At 40.6% G+C, this 19,657-nt stretch overlaps 2 protein-coding genes across 2 annotated transcripts; one reads left to right on the forward strand and one right to left on the reverse strand.

Moving 5' to 3' along the window:
* Positions 1–742: 742 nt before the first annotated feature.
* LOC311508874 (FERM domain-containing protein 6-like) lies at positions 743–5,117 on the reverse strand. Its single transcript, XM_084573863.1, has 11 exons — positions 4,448–5,117; positions 3,769–3,859; positions 3,447–3,526; positions 3,224–3,282; positions 2,906–3,116; positions 2,666–2,821; positions 2,396–2,461; positions 2,206–2,274; positions 1,936–2,110; positions 1,638–1,864; positions 743–1,475 (listed from the first exon to the last, which is right to left on the reverse strand). Exons 1-11 carry the CDS (start codon positions 4,514–4,516, stop codon positions 1,311–1,313), a joined length of 1,368 nt encoding a protein of 455 aa, XP_084429989.1. The 5' UTR covers positions 4,517–5,117; the 3' UTR covers positions 743–1,310.
* Positions 5,118–8,809: 3,692 nt separating this feature from the next.
* On the forward strand, positions 8,810–19,653 carry LOC311508284 (FYVE, RhoGEF and PH domain-containing protein 4-like). Its single transcript, XM_084572994.1, has 16 exons — positions 8,810–9,053; positions 11,778–11,918; positions 12,093–12,666; positions 12,814–13,288; positions 13,478–13,623; positions 13,857–14,013; positions 14,104–14,242; positions 14,400–14,458; positions 14,634–14,777; positions 14,969–15,141; positions 15,341–15,371; positions 15,470–15,553; positions 15,702–15,827; positions 15,920–16,063; positions 16,258–16,398; positions 17,137–19,653. The coding sequence occupies exons 1-16, from the start codon at positions 8,939–8,941 to the stop codon at positions 17,440–17,442; spliced, it is 2,955 nt and encodes a 984-aa protein (XP_084429120.1). The 5' UTR covers positions 8,810–8,938; the 3' UTR covers positions 17,443–19,653.
* The last annotated feature ends 4 nt before the right edge of the window (positions 19,654–19,657 follow it).

The raw sequence follows: 19,657 nt of genomic DNA on the forward strand, positions 1-19,657 counted from the left end.
ATGCCAAGACCCACTGGCTAATAGTACACTGTTGCCCATAAAGTTGGAATAATTTGGTCTTTGGACACATTCCTCTTGGCCAAGTGGGCCATCTACTGGCAGGGTGATATGCAGTTATCAGCAAAGTTTCAGGAAGTTGAGAGGGATATAGGCAGGCATGTGCTCTGGAAGAGAATTCTGAACTATTCCACTAAAGACACTGCTCCCTTGAGTGGAATAAATGGAAAATGACTATTTATTTATTGATGATAAGAGACAAACGTCACACACACCAAATCATGCTTCCCCCACTCACTGGGACCCTGGAACCTTCAATAAATATTTTAAGTAATCCTTGTCAGCACCTCCATTCTCAGACGACAGCTCATCTAATGATAATGCATTATAAGATTTATGGTAAACCTAAATGAACAACAGACTGTGTAACTTTAACATTGTAATTCTGTCCAACCTGGCATATCCATTTGATATGACATATTGGTCTATGAATAAGATCTTCATTCTGGAACAACCAGAAAACAATGTTCTGTTATAAAAACAGCCAATTTTAAATGAACTTAAATTCACCATCATTTGGTAGTGTTAGGCTGCATGTTCTCTTTGTGAAACATTCATTGTGCAAATACACGTTGCACATCACTTTTTGAGGTATCACATCTCTCTCTGACTCATTTCTCTTTCTTGACTGCACTCCGTATGAATGAGCACATTTGCAGCACTTTGTTTCAAGTCACCTCTTTTATTTTTGTTCATATTAACATATTAATTTGTGACATTTTTGAACAAATCATGAACTTTGTCCCATGTCCGTACAAACTACCAGTAATGTGGACTTAGCATGGAAGCTATGTCATGTACTGAACTGAAGTGTCTCTCCACGTTGTGTCGCTTTGCTGTTGCCACTTCTTCCCACTCACTGTGAATTCCCTCACTCACTGTGATAATAGTATGTTTTCTTTCGCTTTTCTTCCATTTTTTCCCTGCAGGTGACTTATGTGATTGCTGTGGGCGACCAGGTACCCACGGGCACTGTGTCGGTGACCCCTGATTTAGTGTGTCCTCTGGCTGTAAATCAGTCCACAGAATCCCCTCCATCAGCTCTCCTCCACAGAACCTGCCGATCAGAGAAAACACCGTCGTTAATGCAGCACCGCGCAGGTTTCAAACTGAATAATATCTGCAGTTCGCTCACCTGCTTCATCTCCATGGTGACAGCTGATAATAAAATAGGACATAAAATTACACCGCTGCAGCAGAACTGACACAAGTGCGATGAAGAGCTTCTTTTTATCATCATGGTGCTTTTCTGACTAACCTGCCCAGTGAGGAGAGGGTAATATCAGAGGTCCATCGACAGACACGCCATGCAGCAGCTCAGCCAGCCAGGACACCTCGGCCGGGTCGTCGACAAAAACCTCCTCTGATTCGTCCAGCAACAGCTCAGCCTCTGTCATCGACATAAATACACAACCCCTCTTCATTTAGAGCAAAAAGAACACAAACTGAAATGTGGAAGTGACTGAACTTATTTTTCATTCGTCCAATTAACCAATGCAGCAGCTGTAGTTGTATTTTTATTTTAAACTTTTTGTTTCCAGGAAACTTCTAGTTGAACTTAATATTTGTTCTGTTTATGCAAGCTGCAGTCTGACAACATCTGCACCATCTAGACGCACTTTTCCTCCTTTCAGCAGACCTGATGGAGAGACTTCTTCTTCCTCCTCTTCTTCCTCTTTGGACCAGGCTGCGGCTGTTTCTGCTGCAACGCTGCACTCAGACATGGTGGACGTGAGGTTGCTGCAGCGGAGCCTCTGTCTTAGCCGCGCTGTGTCACAGATGTAGGCCTCTTTGTAGAACTGACAGGCTGAAGAGAGACAGAGACTCATGGACACGTTCCAGCAAACGACAAAAGCGCATCAAGGTACTGTAACTGACCCTGCATGTCCTCCAGCTCTTGGATGTAGCTGACTGCATCTCTGGTGTTGATGTGGAACCGGTGACTGTCGCTGAGGTGCCTGAGGATGTGTTTAGAGTGGAAGGCTGACGGAGTGTAATACACCAGCTTAGGGAGGCACAGAGATCCCACTGCAGCAATTTCAAACCTGCGGCCCTGAAGAGTGACAGACAGGAAGATTTGGAGTTAAATAAGTGGCAACAGGCAAGTGAATGTGTGAATATATGCCGTGCAAGTCTGCAAAGAACAACCTGGATAGTGAAGCGGTCGACATCGGTCCAGGACAAATCATACAGCAAACACTGCTTCCCTTCTACTTCCTTTAAGAAAAATCACATCAGTAATCTAGGCAGACTCGGAATTAAACTGAATATAAATATTTATGCAGATCTACAAGTCAAACATGCAAAAAGTAAATTCCCAAAACTTTGGAGGAGCCACCTGGTAAATATGGATTCCTTTCACCGCCACACCAAGAAGGATGACACTTCTCAGCTCTTTTTTCTCCTGCAGAGAAAAGCTTACTGAGATCCTGTTTCTCTTTATTTTATATTAATTTAGATCTTCCATGTTCACATTTTACACACTATTAGGCCACAAATGTGTCAAATGGTTTCACAAAAATATAGTCTGTGTTTGACAAACACTTCCACTTTCTGTAAAATTCAGGTTTGTTGGTATTTTAGTATGAATTGAAGGACTCAGTCTGACCTGTCTCATCCTGTAGAAGGTGACCGCTCCGTCCTGCAGCCTGCTGGCTTCTTTTATAAATTGCAGCATGGCTTGGCTGCGTGTTACCCCACTCAGCTCACCATGCAACACTGGACCGTGCTGAAGCAGGAAATCTCTCCCTCTGTGTCTTATAAGCTGCAGGACACAAACACACACTTGTATATGAATACTGTACATTTTAGTGCCAAGGTGAGGAAGCAAAATTTTTCTCATTTTTACCCAAGAAGGGAAGTAATCTTCAGGAAGAAAGTAAGGCCTGTATTTTTGTTTCTTCTCTCCTTCACTCCCTTCTATCTGCTCCCAATCTCCGACCTCAGCTTGGAGAGCGGACGCTGCCAGCTGGAAGAACAAAGCTTCCTGGTGGCGGCTCTGTGAACGCAGCACCGTCTGCCTCAGCTCTGTGTAGTAGAGCTGCTGCACTTTGCTGCTCCTGAAAGAACCAGAGATGACATCAGATCACAGAGGGTTCTCATGGGAGTTTGATGCAGGATCCTAAAGAGTGTCAGGCTGACTCAGGTGGACGAGGAACAAACTTACAATATTAGCAGCCCACTCTCCACGTAATACTGCACTCTCAGAAATAAAATGAATGGCACCTGGAAATGTGGGATAAACATTTAATTGAGGAATCATCAAAAAAAAATAAACCTGATTTACAGTAAAATGTAAAATAATATGTTGGGTCCTGAATAATTTTGCGAGATTTGTTCTGAATGGGTTCAATTCAACACAAAAACTTCAGAGAAAAACAGCAACTGACCATTAAGGATCGCCTGTTCCATCTTTTGCCAAAGTACTTGCTCAGCTTTTGCTCCAAATCCAGAAAGAGATATTCATTATCTTAGAAAGAAATACAAACATGTGCATTAAATCAACAAAAGGAAAACCGAGTGAAATTAAATCCTGTGACATTTATCAACTGTCTAACCTCACGGCCTGATAAGAGACAAGAGTTTCAGTTTCCTTTTTGTCACAGCGAGTTCATTCGTGACCCGGATCCTCCCTAAATCTCAGCATTCCACGGTGTATGAAGTCAAAACACTTCCTCCTGAACTCCCCCAGCACAGAAAAACAGAACTGACCTCTGAGAACAGCCAGACCAAACACTTGGAGATCACTGACGCCGAGCTGCTTCAGCACACTGTTCAACACCTCCTGGCCTCTGGCAGTCACCTAGAAAACACAGGACAAACACAGAAAAACGTAGAAAAAAAGCATAGAACCCTTGTACAGGACTTAGACATTCAGACACTTACTTGGTCTAAATAAAATTAAATAAAAAAAGTAGAAGAATTTTGTTGTTATAATTAGTCCTACTGCTGTTACAGTTTTTTTCCTGTGCTGATTAGAAAATATCTTAAAATAATTAATAATCCACATGTAATATTTTATACATACTTCTTATATATTACTACTACTACTACTTATATATTCAATTTCCCACAGGATAAGTTAAGTGTATCTATCTAAGTATCTATCCATCTATCGTGCATCTATGCCCTGTTAAATTTGATTCAAGTCAAGATTCAAGTTGTGGTTATATTACTTCCACAACATGTTAATGAAAACATCCTACCGTAACTGCTACTACTGCTGAACTGCTCTATCTACTCCACTACAACATGTTACGACACAGAATACTTAAAGATTTTCTAAACTATACAGAAACTACAAGTGGAACTCTAAACTCCACAGTGAACGTACACTGCCACTGATGTATGCAACTGTACACTGTGTATAAAAACTGATTTGGTTTCTCACCGTTACAGTACAGTCCATGTGCTGCTTGTTGGGTAGAAGGATGCACACGTGTCGCCTCCGTTTCCTCATTGTCGCTAAAGGTTTCACTTAGTCTCTGTCTTTAATATGTCCTTCTCATCCTCCTCTCCTCCCATGGGCCAACTAAAACAAAGCACCTCCTACATGAGACATAATGACGTCTGTGCAGTTTTAGAGAACAGAGAAAAGCATCGAAACCTGACAGTGATGCAGGAGCTGCAGTCAGAGAGCATGTGGACTTCTTTTTAATAGTTACAGATTAATTATCTGTGTATTCATATCTTTTAGACAGAGCAAAGGCCATGATGTGAGAAACTAATAAGACAGAATAAGAGGGAGCCAGTGAGGATGTGTTCTGGATGAACGCTATGGCAAAACATGGCGATAATCTAGCAGAAATACATTTTTTTACACATGATTTCAATGAATTAATTCCATTTTTTATTTGGCCATTTTTCTGTTTCAAGGAACAATGACAAAAGAAACTTACTCCATTTCAGCATCACTTGCCGTGACCCGGATTCGAACCGGGGTTGCTGCGGCCACAACGCAGAGTACTAACCTCTATACGATCACGGCTGCTTGATGGACAAGAGCTGAGCTGGTGTCGCTGTATGACCTCTGGATATCAACCTTATGATCAAGAGAGGAAGAGAGAAATCAGGATGAGGCAACGATGTGAGGAGAAGAGAAGAAGAAAAATGTAAAGGAAAAAGAAGAAGAGATCAAAAGGGAAATATGAAGGGAAAGGCCATGCTCCAAAACCTTCTCATTCAAAATGGTTAACAGCCTGTATATTTGTTTTGTGTAAAATTTCTGAGAATAATCAGTTGTTTTTCTGTTGCAGAAGAAATTGAATTGTATCCCCTTATTTGCCTTTTATCTTTTAGAAAGAAGAGAAATTTAGAAACAATGACATGAGAGAAGACAAAACAAAGAAGAAAAAGAAAAAGAAGGAGCCAATGTGGACATATGATGGTCCAGCAGCATCCAAAGATGCAGCACCTGAATGTAAACTACCATAAACGATTTTTAGTTTTTAAGGCTCGTGTCAAAAACAATAGTACTTTGTGTTGGGGGAATTTCGAACCATATATATGAATTGTAACTTACTTAACTGTTGCGTATAAATTTTGTATCATTTTCAAGAACACTCAGGTGCTTAGTTTATTTCCATTTTGTGGTTAATTTAGCAGTTAATCTTCTGTAAAACTGAAATTGCCTTTTGCAAAAAGGATTAGAAAGTGTAACTTAAAGCTTAACATATTTAGTGTAACCTCCACTGCAGATCCAGATTTCTGTTTAACTGGATGGCGAGTCAAATGATGACACGTGGTGGAGGAGGATCTGAACACATACATTTCTAAAGCTGGATTACCACCTTCACCATTCCGTGTCTCCTTTTGTCCAGACTTCCTTTTACTTTGTTCAGTTTAAGTATTTTTCATACTGTGTTGTTTACAATTCATTGTTTTATATTTGTAATACATTTATTCATGAAATTTATCTTGTTGCTTAGTCTCTTCACTGTTATTCAGAACTCTCAGCTCCTGCTTAGTTTCTCTGATACCGGTTCAAGCTAGACTGGATTTCATGTGTGTGAGCAGGGGATACAGTTTGTGAACTTCATATACTTTCATATTATGTATATTTTTATTCATGTTAATTTTTGTCAGGATCAATAAATACGTAGCTTATGATATTGTGTATGTTTAGTTTTAGATCAGAGATTTTAATAAACAAAATCAAGTGGAGTTAGTCTTTATTTCAATGTGAATTAAATATACAGAGTGTATATGGAGGAGGAAAAGGAAGAGGAGGAGGTTGTGAGTTGCTGGAGGAGGACTGAGGTGGGAGTTTTTGCCCCTTTTGCCAGAATCAGCAGGATCCGAGGAAGTGTTGGCTTGCAGAGGTTGATTGTGTGAAGAGATGAGGTTGTGGCTGAGATTCACCGTTTACAGTATTTGCAATAGTTACAGGTGCTGCTCTGTTCACTTTGACTTTCTGGGTCTTTTCTTCAGTAGACGAGCAGGCTGAGTGGTTCTGTACTGTCACAGGAACGTCAGACTGATAATTGGTGGTGCAGAGCTGCTGGGGACTAGGAGGCACGTTAGAGACCACAGGCAGGTCAGCAGGAGAGATGGGATGCTGACGCTTCCGGACCAGAGTCACCTTCTCTGGAGGTTCAACAGAAGAACTGGAAGGACGGGAACCAGAACTTCTCTTCCTCTTCTCGGGAAGGCAGGCCAGTGGACGAGTAGGCTTTGGTTCTTCTGAAGTGTCAACTTCATACATGGGAGGACACTCTCCAAATCCATATGACACTTCAGCGTGCACAAGTCCGTCCTCATTGGCTGACGTTGTGATCATGGGTCGATCCAGTCTTTCCCAAAGCTTCTGCTTGATAAGACGTCCCAGATTTAAAGTGTATGGACGCAGCCGACCGTTCTTGAACCTGCGAGAAACAAAAGTTACTGAAAAACTGAGGGATAAATTCTAAATTGATTTGACGATGTGACACAAACATACTTCAGCATATCATCTACCACTTCATGGTAGATTTGCTGGTACTCTTCTACTGAGTGGTTGTGTATTGTCACAGGGCTGTCAGGCTGGTCATTGGAGGTGCAGAGCTTCTGGGGACTGGGAGGCACGTTAGAGACCACAGGCAGGTCAGCAGGAGAGATGGGATGCCGACGCATCCGGACCAAAGTCACCTTCTCTGGGGGTTCAACAGAAGAACTGGAAGGACGGGAACTGGAGCTCCTCTTCCTCTTCTGGGGAAGGTTGGTGGTAGAAGCAGACGGCTGGGACCTTGAGGTTAAATTTGACCCCTGGAGATGGTGATCAACATATGAAAGGATGTCAGACTCATGCAAGTTTTTTAGCTTATGGTCAAAACATTGAAATAGACTTCAAGTACATATGACGTGAACATAACCTGTGTTGAACAAAGAAATCGTATCTGGTCGTTCTTGCCACGTGAGCGTGGTCTGCAAGCTTCACGCTGCACTGCACCATCGGCCTGTTGTGTAGAGACTCTGATGTAAGTTTGGTCTCTCAGGTGGATGGGCACATCACGCTGCTGCAAATAACCAAGATACGGTTAGGCTCTAAACATTCAGTAAATTAATATAATCACAGGAAATAATGAAGAATACATTTCAACGTTGAGTTGTAAAAAAAATACTGGAAACTCAACATGAATTTCATATTTCTGAAAGTTTATTTTGAATTTAAACTTATCGATCTTTGTTGTTTTGTTACATTTCCCCATAAACATGCTAAATTAAGCTACTAGGAGTAGCTAGCTCCTGAGATTCTGGGCCTCTCCTGTACCTCACCTTTACTTCAGAGCCTTCAGACTTCATTAAATATTATATTAACTCTTCTACATATCAACACCATTTATCAGGATAGTGATTGAAATTCTGCATTTACTGCAGGTTTGCATATTCCTCTGGTTATTTTCCACATTTTATCTATCAGCTACAGTAAATACAAGTGTGCCATGTTGCAGAATGTGTGTTTCATTCCCCTCTTGGTGTGTGCTGGTTATTAGCAGGTCAGTTTAGTGTGCAGAGAGGCCATTAAAATAAAAACACTCAATTTCCTGGGGTGTTACGTTAATCTGTGTTAGTGGTGAAGTGTCTGCTATGAAGGAAGGAAAGACTATAGTCACCCAGATGTAACTTCTTATTAAGAGCTCGTATTGTATTAGGTCTCTGCACTGCTGGGAGTCGTAGGAGACAGTCTCAGCTACAATACCGACTGTAACTCTATTCTTGGGCTTTTTTTTGTCCTGTGTTATGCTATCATTCCATGTTGCATAAGACTTGTTGCGGTAAATAAGTCCGAAAGACCCCTGCTCTTTGCTAATCTACTTTGTTTTTGGTCTTCACATACCCTAATAACACTATTTTTTTTGTAATTTTATTTTTTTCCAATTACGTTACAAACTATTATTTATTTATACAAGTATGCAGCTTATTATTTATTCGTATAATGTTTTGTATTATGTGCAATTTCAATATTTATTTATGCCTTAATCTATCGATTCTATTTTAAGCTTTAATGTATTCACTTAATGAAAAATAAATGTTTTTGTTTATTTGATGAGTTGTGTCGGAATAAACATTAACTTCTACGTTAATATGTTCTCATAAACCTCAGTGCGTTTTAAAGTGGTGATATTTATCGTATATTTATTTATTAATTTATTTTATTTACTGTGCGTCGACTGATTGGTCAGTGTCCTCCGATGAGGGGCGCGTGGTGACTTAAGCTAGAGGCGGTGCTTAGCAACGGTCCTATTAGTGTTGCTAATGTTTGAGCACGTGAAGCAGAGAACAGCAGAACCTCGAGACTCACTTCGCTCATCTTCTCCTTCTCTATTTCATCTGGAGTTTACCGTGATTTGGAGAAAAGAAAAAAGAAAAACAGTGGGCTGAAGCTGAACGCCACTTCTGAACAATGTTTGACCTGAAGAAGAGGAACAGTTTGACTCTGAAAAGCGGCCGGGAGACGGACGAGTTCAGACGAGCGGCGGTCAGGCGGAAAGTTAAAGGTGCTGAGTGCTACACTGCAGGTGAGGTAGCCACCTGTCACTTAGGAAAAGATTTCGCTCCGAAGCTTTAGTCGCCATTTTGTTTAATATTTATTCTCTCACATTATCCATGCATTCGTGTGCTACAGTTATATAGCTATTTAGGATAATTTGTATTTCATTTTGGAAGAAAAAAACAAAACATTACAAATATATTCTGACACTGAGCTATCTAAACCATGCTGTTATCATACATACTGAACGCTAAGGCACTATCTGTGTAGCCCATAAGCTAAGAACCAATAACATTTAGTAGGTCTATATCAGTTCTAATGTGTTAACTTAGAAGCAACCTATTATACAAAATGAGCAGTAATCGATATATTTTGATGTAGTGACCCCTATTGCCTTCCCCTAGCTGCTATACTAGTGATTAAGTTTTAGTTTTCTACTGTTGACAATTTATTAGCCAACACTAATCCAGTTTAACTTTAATGACATCTGTACATTTTTATTGATTTTTTTCTTTAGCAATGTAGATACATTTACAAGTCAGTGGTGCTGTAATGTAATGTGTTTCTAACATTTTTCTTCCCCTTGAAACTTTTTTGGCTCAGACTGCTCCGTAAGAGGGTGACCAGGGCAGTGGCGTCTTTGGTACTATTTTGGTTCCCTTCCCATTTGAATGCATTTGAATTTGTTTTAGGTACCCTTGGTGCCTCAGCTTGGATTACTGCTGTGTAATCTCTTTCCCCTGATTCAGCCTGGACTTTGCCTGTGTTTGTGTGTGTGTCTTAAGATGAGTTTGTCAATACCTCCCTCTCTTTAACTCATACACACACACACACACACAAAGTCTTACTGTTCCCCTGCTGAAGCAGAGCTGTCTGTTTAGATTGGTGAAGTGTGTTTGCTCCAATGGTACTGTCAGATGCAGGATTCAACAGTACCATCCTTTCTGTTTAATCTAAATCTGTTTGCTCAATATGAAGCCACAGCCAGGACATTATTAGTTTTGCTAATCATAAGGATTAGAAACGGTGATAAGAGCTTGCCTCTCTCTAGTAAAATTACAAAACACCTCATAAACTCACTAGTTGACATGTTATATTTTGTTAATTTAAATATAAATTTCAAGTCCCGTGTTCCTGCGTTACTGGTGCAATGTGGGGTCCATTCCCATATAAAAACATTAAAAACCTGAAGTTAGCACTGAAACTCATCGGCTGTACATTTTTCATGTTATTGAGGGCTCACAATTACAACTGCTGGTATAGCTGAAGAAATAACTATACGTAACAACTGGTGAAAAGACGAATCATTTGTCAGTTTGTCAATGTTACTACAGTTGCTAATACTAACTGTCTGACTAACTGACTATTAAGTTTTTAATGTTTTTCCAATGGAAATGGACCCCCGCATGGCTGTTTTTTCAAACATGGCAACTGTAACATAGGAAGTCATGACTAGACAAAGGGTAGGAGTCCTCTGGTTTGTGGTGAGAAGACCAGTCAGAATGTCAACAAAGGGTCAGATTTTTCCTGGGCTTTCTCTACAAAAGTATAACCTTTTTAAACTTGGTATATTTGTTTAAAATATGAAAATATTTGGTTATGGACATAGGCCGTGTAAACACCCCAAACAAGTACACATGCTTTTGAAGATGAATAGTTAATTAAAAAAACACAACTTTTGTTTGCGCTTGAAATGTGTAGAAGTTGTTTTTTGTAATGATGGCACTCATCGCTTTAGACAAACATTGAATGTTGCCTTGCAGATGCTGACATAACTTGTAAGTCAGGAAAAGGTTAGACTCTATGGAGAAAGAAACGGAAGCGAGAAAGCAGAAGTATTCCACTAAGAAAGTAGGCTTTGGCTTTCTCCACATGACAAACAAATCTGTCACACTTCAGCAAAGCCAGGAGTGAACAGGAAAGCTTTACTCTCTCGTTCAAGTAGCGGATAATCTTGGTTAAGTTTGGATGTCAGCTGCAGGTGAGAACACAACTGGTTACACAATTTGAAAGCGGCAAGTTGCTATCGTGGGGTCAGAATGTTAGTCATTATGGTCTGTGTGCAGATTTCTAACGGCGGTCAACTTTTGTGTATTGTCTTGTGACGATCATCATTGCTAAAACGCTAAACTGTTGGGAAACATTTGTTGTCATGGCTGATACCAGTGATTAACATTATCAGTCAAAAGGGAAATTGATTGAAACAACTCTGACATGAAAGATGTAGCGCCAGTGACCACGTACGTGATGTCACATCAGGCAACCAGAAAAAAACTCTGAATGTCAATAAACATGGCTAATTATTCAGCAACAACCCACAGAATTCATACAAGTGGACACAAGTACACATATTACTGATATTGAGTGCAGAAGAAGCAAAGTTCAACCAAGAGATTAGTGACACCGTAATAAGGTCACAAGATGTGTATGCAACACATTGTTCATGGTTCAAAGCAGATGTCCGAACACATGCTCAAAATGTACTTTTTAGAAATGTATGTAGTTTGCTTAAACTCAGGAAAATAGGTTCTCCGTATGTCTGTGAGATAATTCCTACAAAAGCATGGTGTGTACCAGAAGAAACCAGTTGGATAAGACTTTGCTTTTAAAGCAAAAGAAAAATAAAAGAGTTTGTGTGTAAACCTTTCAGCGTGCCCAGAACTGATCAAATCAGTAGAGCATGGAAGACGTGCATTATGCAGAAACCGCTGCCTCACAGTGTGTCAGGGTGTAACCTTGTGTTTCTCTTCAGATGGGAGCAGTGGAGTGTGTGGCTCCTACACCTGTGGCCGTGCTTGTGACAGAGTCTGCGGATCAGAACCAAACTCTGAACCTGCGACAGAGGAGGATGATAAAAGAAGCCCAGGAAAGAGATCACCTTTTAAACCAAAAGGTAGGCTGAAATCTATCCATACACAAGAAAAATAAACACATCCCATGCTCTATTGTGTAGTGCAAGTAATCAGTTCTCATTCTTTAAGATCACAGCATGTCTTTAGAGAGTTGTGTATCTGTACTTTATACTGTAATGATATATTGGACAACCGCACTGTTTATTTCCTTGCAGTGCCTCCTAAACCAGCTCACCTTCCGAGCCCTTTGAGAGGGGAACAAGATCAAGCCGGCAGCTTGACTCCAGGAAAACTTCTGTCTCCACTACTTGATAACACAGATCCAGGCCCGAGTCCTAACAGAGGCAGTGGAGTTTCCATTTCATGTGTCAGCCCAGCACAGACTAGTCAAGGCTCCCCGAGTCCAATCAAAGGTGGGGGAAGCCATTTTTTGAATGTATCTGGAGCACATATCAGCCCTGCCAGACATTATCTGGGGATTTCAAGCATTACAAGCAGCCCAGTTTTAGGATCTCCAAGTCCAGGCAAAAGCTTCATTCAGAACTGTAGCCCATTGAGGGAAGGAGGCTACAGCCCTGCTAAGCTGTCCCCAAGAAACTGTAGCCCTCTCATGGGAAGACTGCGGACCCCAAGTCCTGTTCAGGGGAGGATGGGCAGCTATAGCCCTGCCAAGAACTCAAAGTCCTGGCTAGGACTGCACAAAATCTCAAGCGACAAGACAGAAAGGCCGGAGAAAAGAGGGAAATCTTTGAGTGTGCCTGATCTCATTGTTTACTTGGATGAGAGCAGGTAGGATTTTGTAAGCAGGAGCTTGTCATTTCTGCACTTTGACTTTATTATTGTTGCATAATGTGTGTAAAATAGTGTCTATTCAATAATTTGTGATTTTAGTGGAATTTTCAGTGACAAATACTTTCAGTGACTTTGTTTCTCCAGGATTCCTAGTGAAAAGGTTGAACGCTCTCCTTTGAAACCACTGCTATCCCCTAACTGCAATGGGCCTGCCATCACCATCAAAGCACCAGCTAACCAAAGACTCTATCATACCTCAAGTGAAAGCCATTTACCAAGCAGTGGTAAAGAGCATTCAGCAGGACAAATGAATGGTAGAGTGCAGGTGAAAGAATGGCCTGTAGTAAATGGGAAGGCAATACATGACAAAATGGAAGAAGGCAAGACTCCCATAGAGCTTTGCTCCAAGTTTTCATGTGAGTGGACTAAGGCAGGTTCAGGAGATGGGAGCGTTCACGAAGAGTCTAGAGGTGAACACAATGAAGAAGAGAAGTGGGAGGAGAGGAGAGGAGGAGAGCCAAAAGATGAAGAGAACACGGAGCAGAAATTGTACAAGATAGCCAGTGAACTCATGCAGACGGAGAGGGCATATGTGGCTCGTCTCCACCTGTTGGACCAGGTGAGTGTGGTTATCTGTCATGGCTCTTTCCCCCAAAACACAGTCTATATGATGCTGAAGAAGACAAAAAATACAATTTAACACTTTTTTGTGTTGAAAATAGTTTTTCCTAAAGCAAGTGAATTCGTTTCCCCTGTGACAGTGATGGAAGATCAATACCTTCTGTACTTCTCTGATTTCCCACCTCAGGTGTTCTGTTCCCGTCTAACAGAAGAGGCAGGTTTAGGCTCTTTTCCTCCTGAAGTGATAAGAAATATCTTCTCGAACATTTCTTCCATCTACTCCTTCCACAGCAAGTTTGTGCTACCTGACCTGGAAAGCTGCATTTGCCACTGGTAGGTGCTTCATACAGGCATGTAGTGCTCAACATGAAAATCAGTTTACTAGTTGGTAATTTGAGGTGTTGTTTTACTGTTCTACAAGTCAGAATTACTCTTCAAGGTGTACTATATAGAAAATAAATTATATTATCAAATAAATTATAACATTGTGTGTCGTGTTTTGTTAAAAAAAAAAAAAAGCAACTTTCTGACCATTGACCAAGCTGCTCCCTTTTCACCAAACTTAGGAGTGAGAGTCCAGGCCTGGGTAAAGTTCTTGTGCAACACGCACCGTTCCTGAGGATGTATGCCGATTACATCAGCAACTTTGACCAGGCCATGGAGCTAGTAAGAACCTGGACTGAACGCTCTTCTGCTTTCAGAAACATCCTCCAGGACATACAGGTAAATATTACTCACAATACACGTCATCATTTATTTCTATCCAGCTGCAGGGTCTGGTCATGACATTCTGTATGCATTGTCCTGGTTTAGAGTCAGGAGGTATGTGGCAACCTCACTCTGCAGCATCACATGTTGGAGCCAGTCCAGAGGGTTCCACGTTATGAGATGCTGCTAAAGGATTACCTGAACAAGCTGCCTCAGGAAAACCCAGACTATGAGCTTGCTCAGAGTAAGTTCCCTGCCTTTATGCCATCTGTTGATCTCTTGTGCATTCAAAAGTGCTACTTGATCAGTCCACCAGTATCAGTGGTCCAAAGGTATTTCTCTTTCAAAGGTATTTCTCTTTCATCCGTCTCAGAGCTCATTCTTTTTGCCTCCTCCCACAGAATCTTTGCAGACTATTTCCATGGCAGCCACACACTCAAACAGCGCCATCCACAAAGCAGTACGTTACCATAACACATAATTTATCTACACATTTACTGTCATTTATTTGAACCATTCTGCCATTTTATCGAGGCATATTCCCTGAATTCCCAGTTGTGGAAACAAAAATTGCCTTACATAGCTACGACTGTATCCCTTCATATCTGTTTCAGTGCTTCTTTATTTTGCTATAGGAGAATCTCAGACGGCTAGTGGAGATCCATCAGATGGTAGGAGAGGAAGAAGTGGTCAACCCAACTAATGAGTTTCTGAGGGAAGGTCGTCTGCTCAAGCTTGCTGCCAGGAACACATCAGCCATGGAGAGACACCTGTTCCTGGTTAGAACATTGATTTTTTTTTTTTATACAGAAACAGATGCAGACACGCTACATCTGTGCCATAATTTCTTTTTAGGTTTCTAAACTGCATATTTTGGTCATTCCAGATAATGGAAATTTAAACAATATTTTTTCAATGGAATTTAAATCTTTTATGGATGCCAGCTAATTGGATTCACTTCTCTTCACAGTTCAACAACTTTCTGCTGTGCTGCTCTCCAAAGTTCAGCCTTGGTGGGCAGCGTTTTACTGTCCGTTGCAGGATTGGAATGTATGGCATGCAGGTGCAGCAGACCACCAATGAAGACCACCCATACACCTTCCAGGTCTCTGGAAAGGAGAAGACCCTTGAGCTGCAGGCCAGGTTCAGATTTTTTATTTTTTATTTTTATTTTTAAGATTTTCTGTTAATGAACAACAAATTTAGAGGATTAAAACTTAGAGGTTTACTTGGTAGTGATAGATTGTTTTACTCATTATACGTTAGTACATTTACAGTTAATTATATTACATGTGCCATCCAATATTTCACTGCAATTAGTTCTTTTGTTGTTTCTTTCAAGCTCTGAACAAGATCGAGACGAATGGATTAAGGTACTGGGTTATTTTTATTTAGTAGCAGCACATTAAATGTTACATAGGTTATGGAGAGATTCAGCTGTGTCAACCTCTAAAATGATTTAAACCTCCAGGTGATTCAGGAAGCCATTGATGTGTTTCAAAAGAAAAATGAAACCTTCAAATTGGCTTTTAAGGAGCTGAATGTGGAAGAGCCAGTAAGTTGGATCATATTTCTCCTCATCATGTAACCCTCAACTCTGAATGTAATTTTCAGAGTTGAGGGTTTTTTGAAAAAAAATCTCAGAAAATACAATATAAAATAATTTGTGAAATGCATATGTTTATTTTTTTTTTTTTAAACAGACAGAGGAACTTGGCCGAAGGGCACCTCGCTGGATCAGGGACAATGAGGTGACCACTTGTATGTCATGCCAGGATCCTTTTAACGCGCTCACCAGAAGAAGACATCACTGCAGAGCCTGCGGCTCTGTGAGTGAACACAATCAGCTGTAACTTTGTACCACACAAAACAGATCTTTTTCAAGGACAGTTTAGAGATAATGGTTTTTCTCCTCCCTCAGGTGGTGTGTTGGAAGTGTTCAGAAAATAAAGTGGCTTTAGAGTATGATGGTAACAAGCTGAACAAAGTGTGTAAATCCTGTTACTCCATCCTGACTGGTCAGGGAGGGGAGAGGATGGACAGAAAGAAGCGGAGATTATTGGAGGTGAGCCTGTGTGTCTTTGTAATGGTTAAAACTAATGTCTCTGGTTGTTTATCCTTCTATATAACCTTGCTTGAATACTGCCCATGATTCATAACTTGATTTATGGTACCCAGAGTCACCTTTTGTAGAGCTGATTTGGGAAGTTAAATTAAAATGTAGTGTTGATCATCGCCTTGTCTGGTGTGTTGTTCCAGTCTGAGGCGTCTCTCGGGTCCTGTGACGGTGTAGTGAGTAGTTTCCTGCATTACGGTGATGACCCCATGATATGGCAACGAGTCTGGTCCGTTATCACCAGGACTGAACCTCCAACCCTTCACCTGTATGCTGTTCCACAGGTAAGGATCCCTGTGACTGGAAAGCATTAACTGTTGAATATGTTGTCGTTAGCAAACTATTATTAATATTTGCCTAAAACAGTGGCTCTAAAGGCTGCCATGTTCTCAGACATTTACTCAACAGTCACTCCCCAAGTGCAACAAGACAGTCGAGATCTGTCATGTGCTCACACATAAAAAAAGGGAAATGCTGCTAAAACTGTCCTGAGGTGTTGTGCAATCACAACAGCTCATCAGTTTTAAATTGCTGAATGCTATAGAAGAGAGGAATACATATAAATATACCCACATACAACTAGAAGAGGTGGTTGTGAATATACAGGCCAATATAGTGTGCTATGATGAGGGACCATAGAAGCCTCATGAAATCCTTTCTTTTTCCTCTTGTATCTTTTAGAAAAATGTTTATTTTGCTGCTCCTTTCTTAAAGGTGTTTTATGCAAAAGGTGTCATCTCTGTTTATCCTTTTTATTAAGCAGAAAACCACACTTTTCTATTGCAGTCATAAACTGTGTAAAAGAAGTGGATGTGGTTTCGGCTCGAGGCTTCTAAACACAAAAAAAGGTTGTTACCAACCAGTGGATGACATCATGTTGGCTACATCTACTTCTTGCAGCCCTACTTTGGGACTTGTTGATTTTATAAGTATTTGTCCATATAAAATGCTGACAGCGACAGCTCCAACCTTTGCACCAACCTTCTTTCCCTTTTTAATTCACATTTATTCTACATTTCCAGGATGTGAAGCCTCTGTTCACCATACCTCTACTGGGCTGCACTGTAGAGGCTTCCCCCCAGGAACTCCAGGGTCAGACCTGTTTCTGTCTGAACCAGTCCAAAACCACCCACATTTTCTTCTGTGACGGTCTGGACCTCAGACAGAGCTGGCTGAATGCTCTCAAAGTTGCTGCGACGGGCCAGTTGCCAGCAGGCTCACTGACCATCTCTGAGAACAACAACGGATCAAGATCTAGTGTAAATATTGATGATGGAAGTATAGGTGAGACACTTGTAATCAATGGTAACAAAGAAAATCATTGCTAAATATTTAACGTATTGTGGAAAGTACTCAAATACAACAACAATTGAGACAAATCCACTTATTTTAAATGAATGAAATCTAGCGGGGAAATTCGGGGATATAAAGGTTAATAATAGACAAATATTCAGACTGAGAACTGTGTTTTCCTTACAAGTGGCTGTGCACTTTATTTCTGAAATGGTTTACAGTAAAATAAATAAAGTGAAGGTGTTTTATCATGAGTCAAGACTATCTCTTCAACTACAAAGATGTTTGCTTCAGCTCTGTACAGCTCGCCTAAGGTGCCATGTGATGTGATGTGAAAATGTGATCAAGGTTATCTTCTTACAGCTGAGGGCTTCAGTGATACACAGAGGCTCTGTGGGATCATAATTGTCTTAGAAAACACATTCACCTGATCCCATCTTCACGTACAGTAATACAGCAAATGAATATTTACACAAAACGGTTTACATCTAAACAAGATAAACAATGGAAACAGAATAATCACTGTAAAAAGACTGAATAATCAACTTTAGTTTACATCTTGTGATGTATGCAGCACATAGAGTGACCAAAGCACCAGGTTAGCAGTCTATATTACAGGTTTCTATCATGATTGACTGAGATGTTTAATAATAATAATAATAATTTATATAAAATAAATACCAGCACATGTATTTCCATGTCGTGATGGTTATCTTAAAGTAAATTCTCAAACACTGACCTTATCGTTTCACAGCAAATGTACTGACCTACAGAGGTATGAAAGTCAAATTGAAACCGTCTCTTAAAGCCGCAGTAGTACATTGTGTGGGATGTTTCCTGCATGGTTTAATCTCACTTCTCACGTCAACCATTTATCCAGGATCAAGAACTTTTAACAGAAAAGTGCCTATAGACCAACTGTGATATACAAATTGAGCACAAAGCCGCAGAGCTATAAAGCTGGGAGCTGTTTGCTGGTGGATGAAGTCAAAAATCTAACACCTAAAGACTGATAAATTTGGCTCAGAAATGGGTGAAGATCCAAAGCAGAGCTAAAAGAAAAGGCAGAGGGAACAGCTACACAAAAGCTTCTTCGTGTCTGCTGGATGTACAATTATGAAAGTTGTTCTCTGATGCATTATGGGGACTCGTGAAATCAAATTCAGTGCCAAAAATGGTTTTATGATTTGTTTTATATGTCAACTATAGGTGCAACATTGACAAGAAAAGTAGTTTTGTTGGTATCTTAATGGTATTTAGGAGTTGGAGTATGTCCTTCCCTCCCATCTCTAGCTCATCAGTAGCACTGTCAACTTTGGCTCAAACATGTAAGGGCAGTGCCTGCCCGGACTATTGGAGCTGACCAATCAGACACTTTCCTGTCTTTCCGCTAACACTTTCACGGGGACTGTAATACCAGCTGCAGTGAATCTGTCATTCTTACATAATGCTGCAAGGGTCAGCTTCACAACTATACAAAGCTTAAGGTATATATTGTGTCTAAACCTGATCAAAGTCTTCTTTTATAGACATTAGCTGTTAAAAAAAACTAACTTATATGTACAAATGTATGGACGACAACAACAACAACAAAAAAAAGACTAAACAGTGCTTGGGTGCAAATAAGCCACATCAACAGGCTTTTTTCAGCAGGATATAAATAGAATTACTGGGCAACATCCATCATTTGTTGCATTAAATGCCGCTTAAACTGTGACGTGGCTCTTGGAGGCAAAGGCAGTTTGACCCGTTAGTAAGGATACAAGAAAGGTGGCCCTGATCTTGACGTTGAGGCTTAAATATTGGATGTTAATATCCAGCACTTGATACAAGGAGAGCAACGGTGGCAGAGATTCGGACCACATATCACACATAAGCTGACACACAAAACGTAAATGAAAAGTCTGGATTATTTACAGGAACTCTGCCTCTCTTTCACTTCCATACATACATTTTCAGGACATTTAATTCATTGGTTTTGTCTTTCGATTTGGTCAACTTCTTTCATTCATCCATCCGGTGTTTGGAGAAGTCATCCATGGTATTCGAACAGGGCTCCGTACTGAAATATTGCAGCTGAATCCAAACCAGAGAACCACTGTCGCTGGCTGAGTTTGAGAAGACCACCATGAGGGAGTTTATCTTCTATCCAGAAGAACTGACCACACTCTTGTTCAAAACCCAAGATAACTGACTCATTTTTGCTCTTGCCATCAGGTTGTGGAGAAGCAGGACCACGGTGAACAAAAG

The sequence above is a fragment of the Chelon labrosus genome (assembly GCF_963514085.1).
Source record: "Chelon labrosus genome assembly, chromosome: 23".
In the NCBI taxonomy this organism is placed as follows: domain Eukaryota; kingdom Metazoa; phylum Chordata; class Actinopteri; order Mugiliformes; family Mugilidae; genus Chelon; species Chelon labrosus.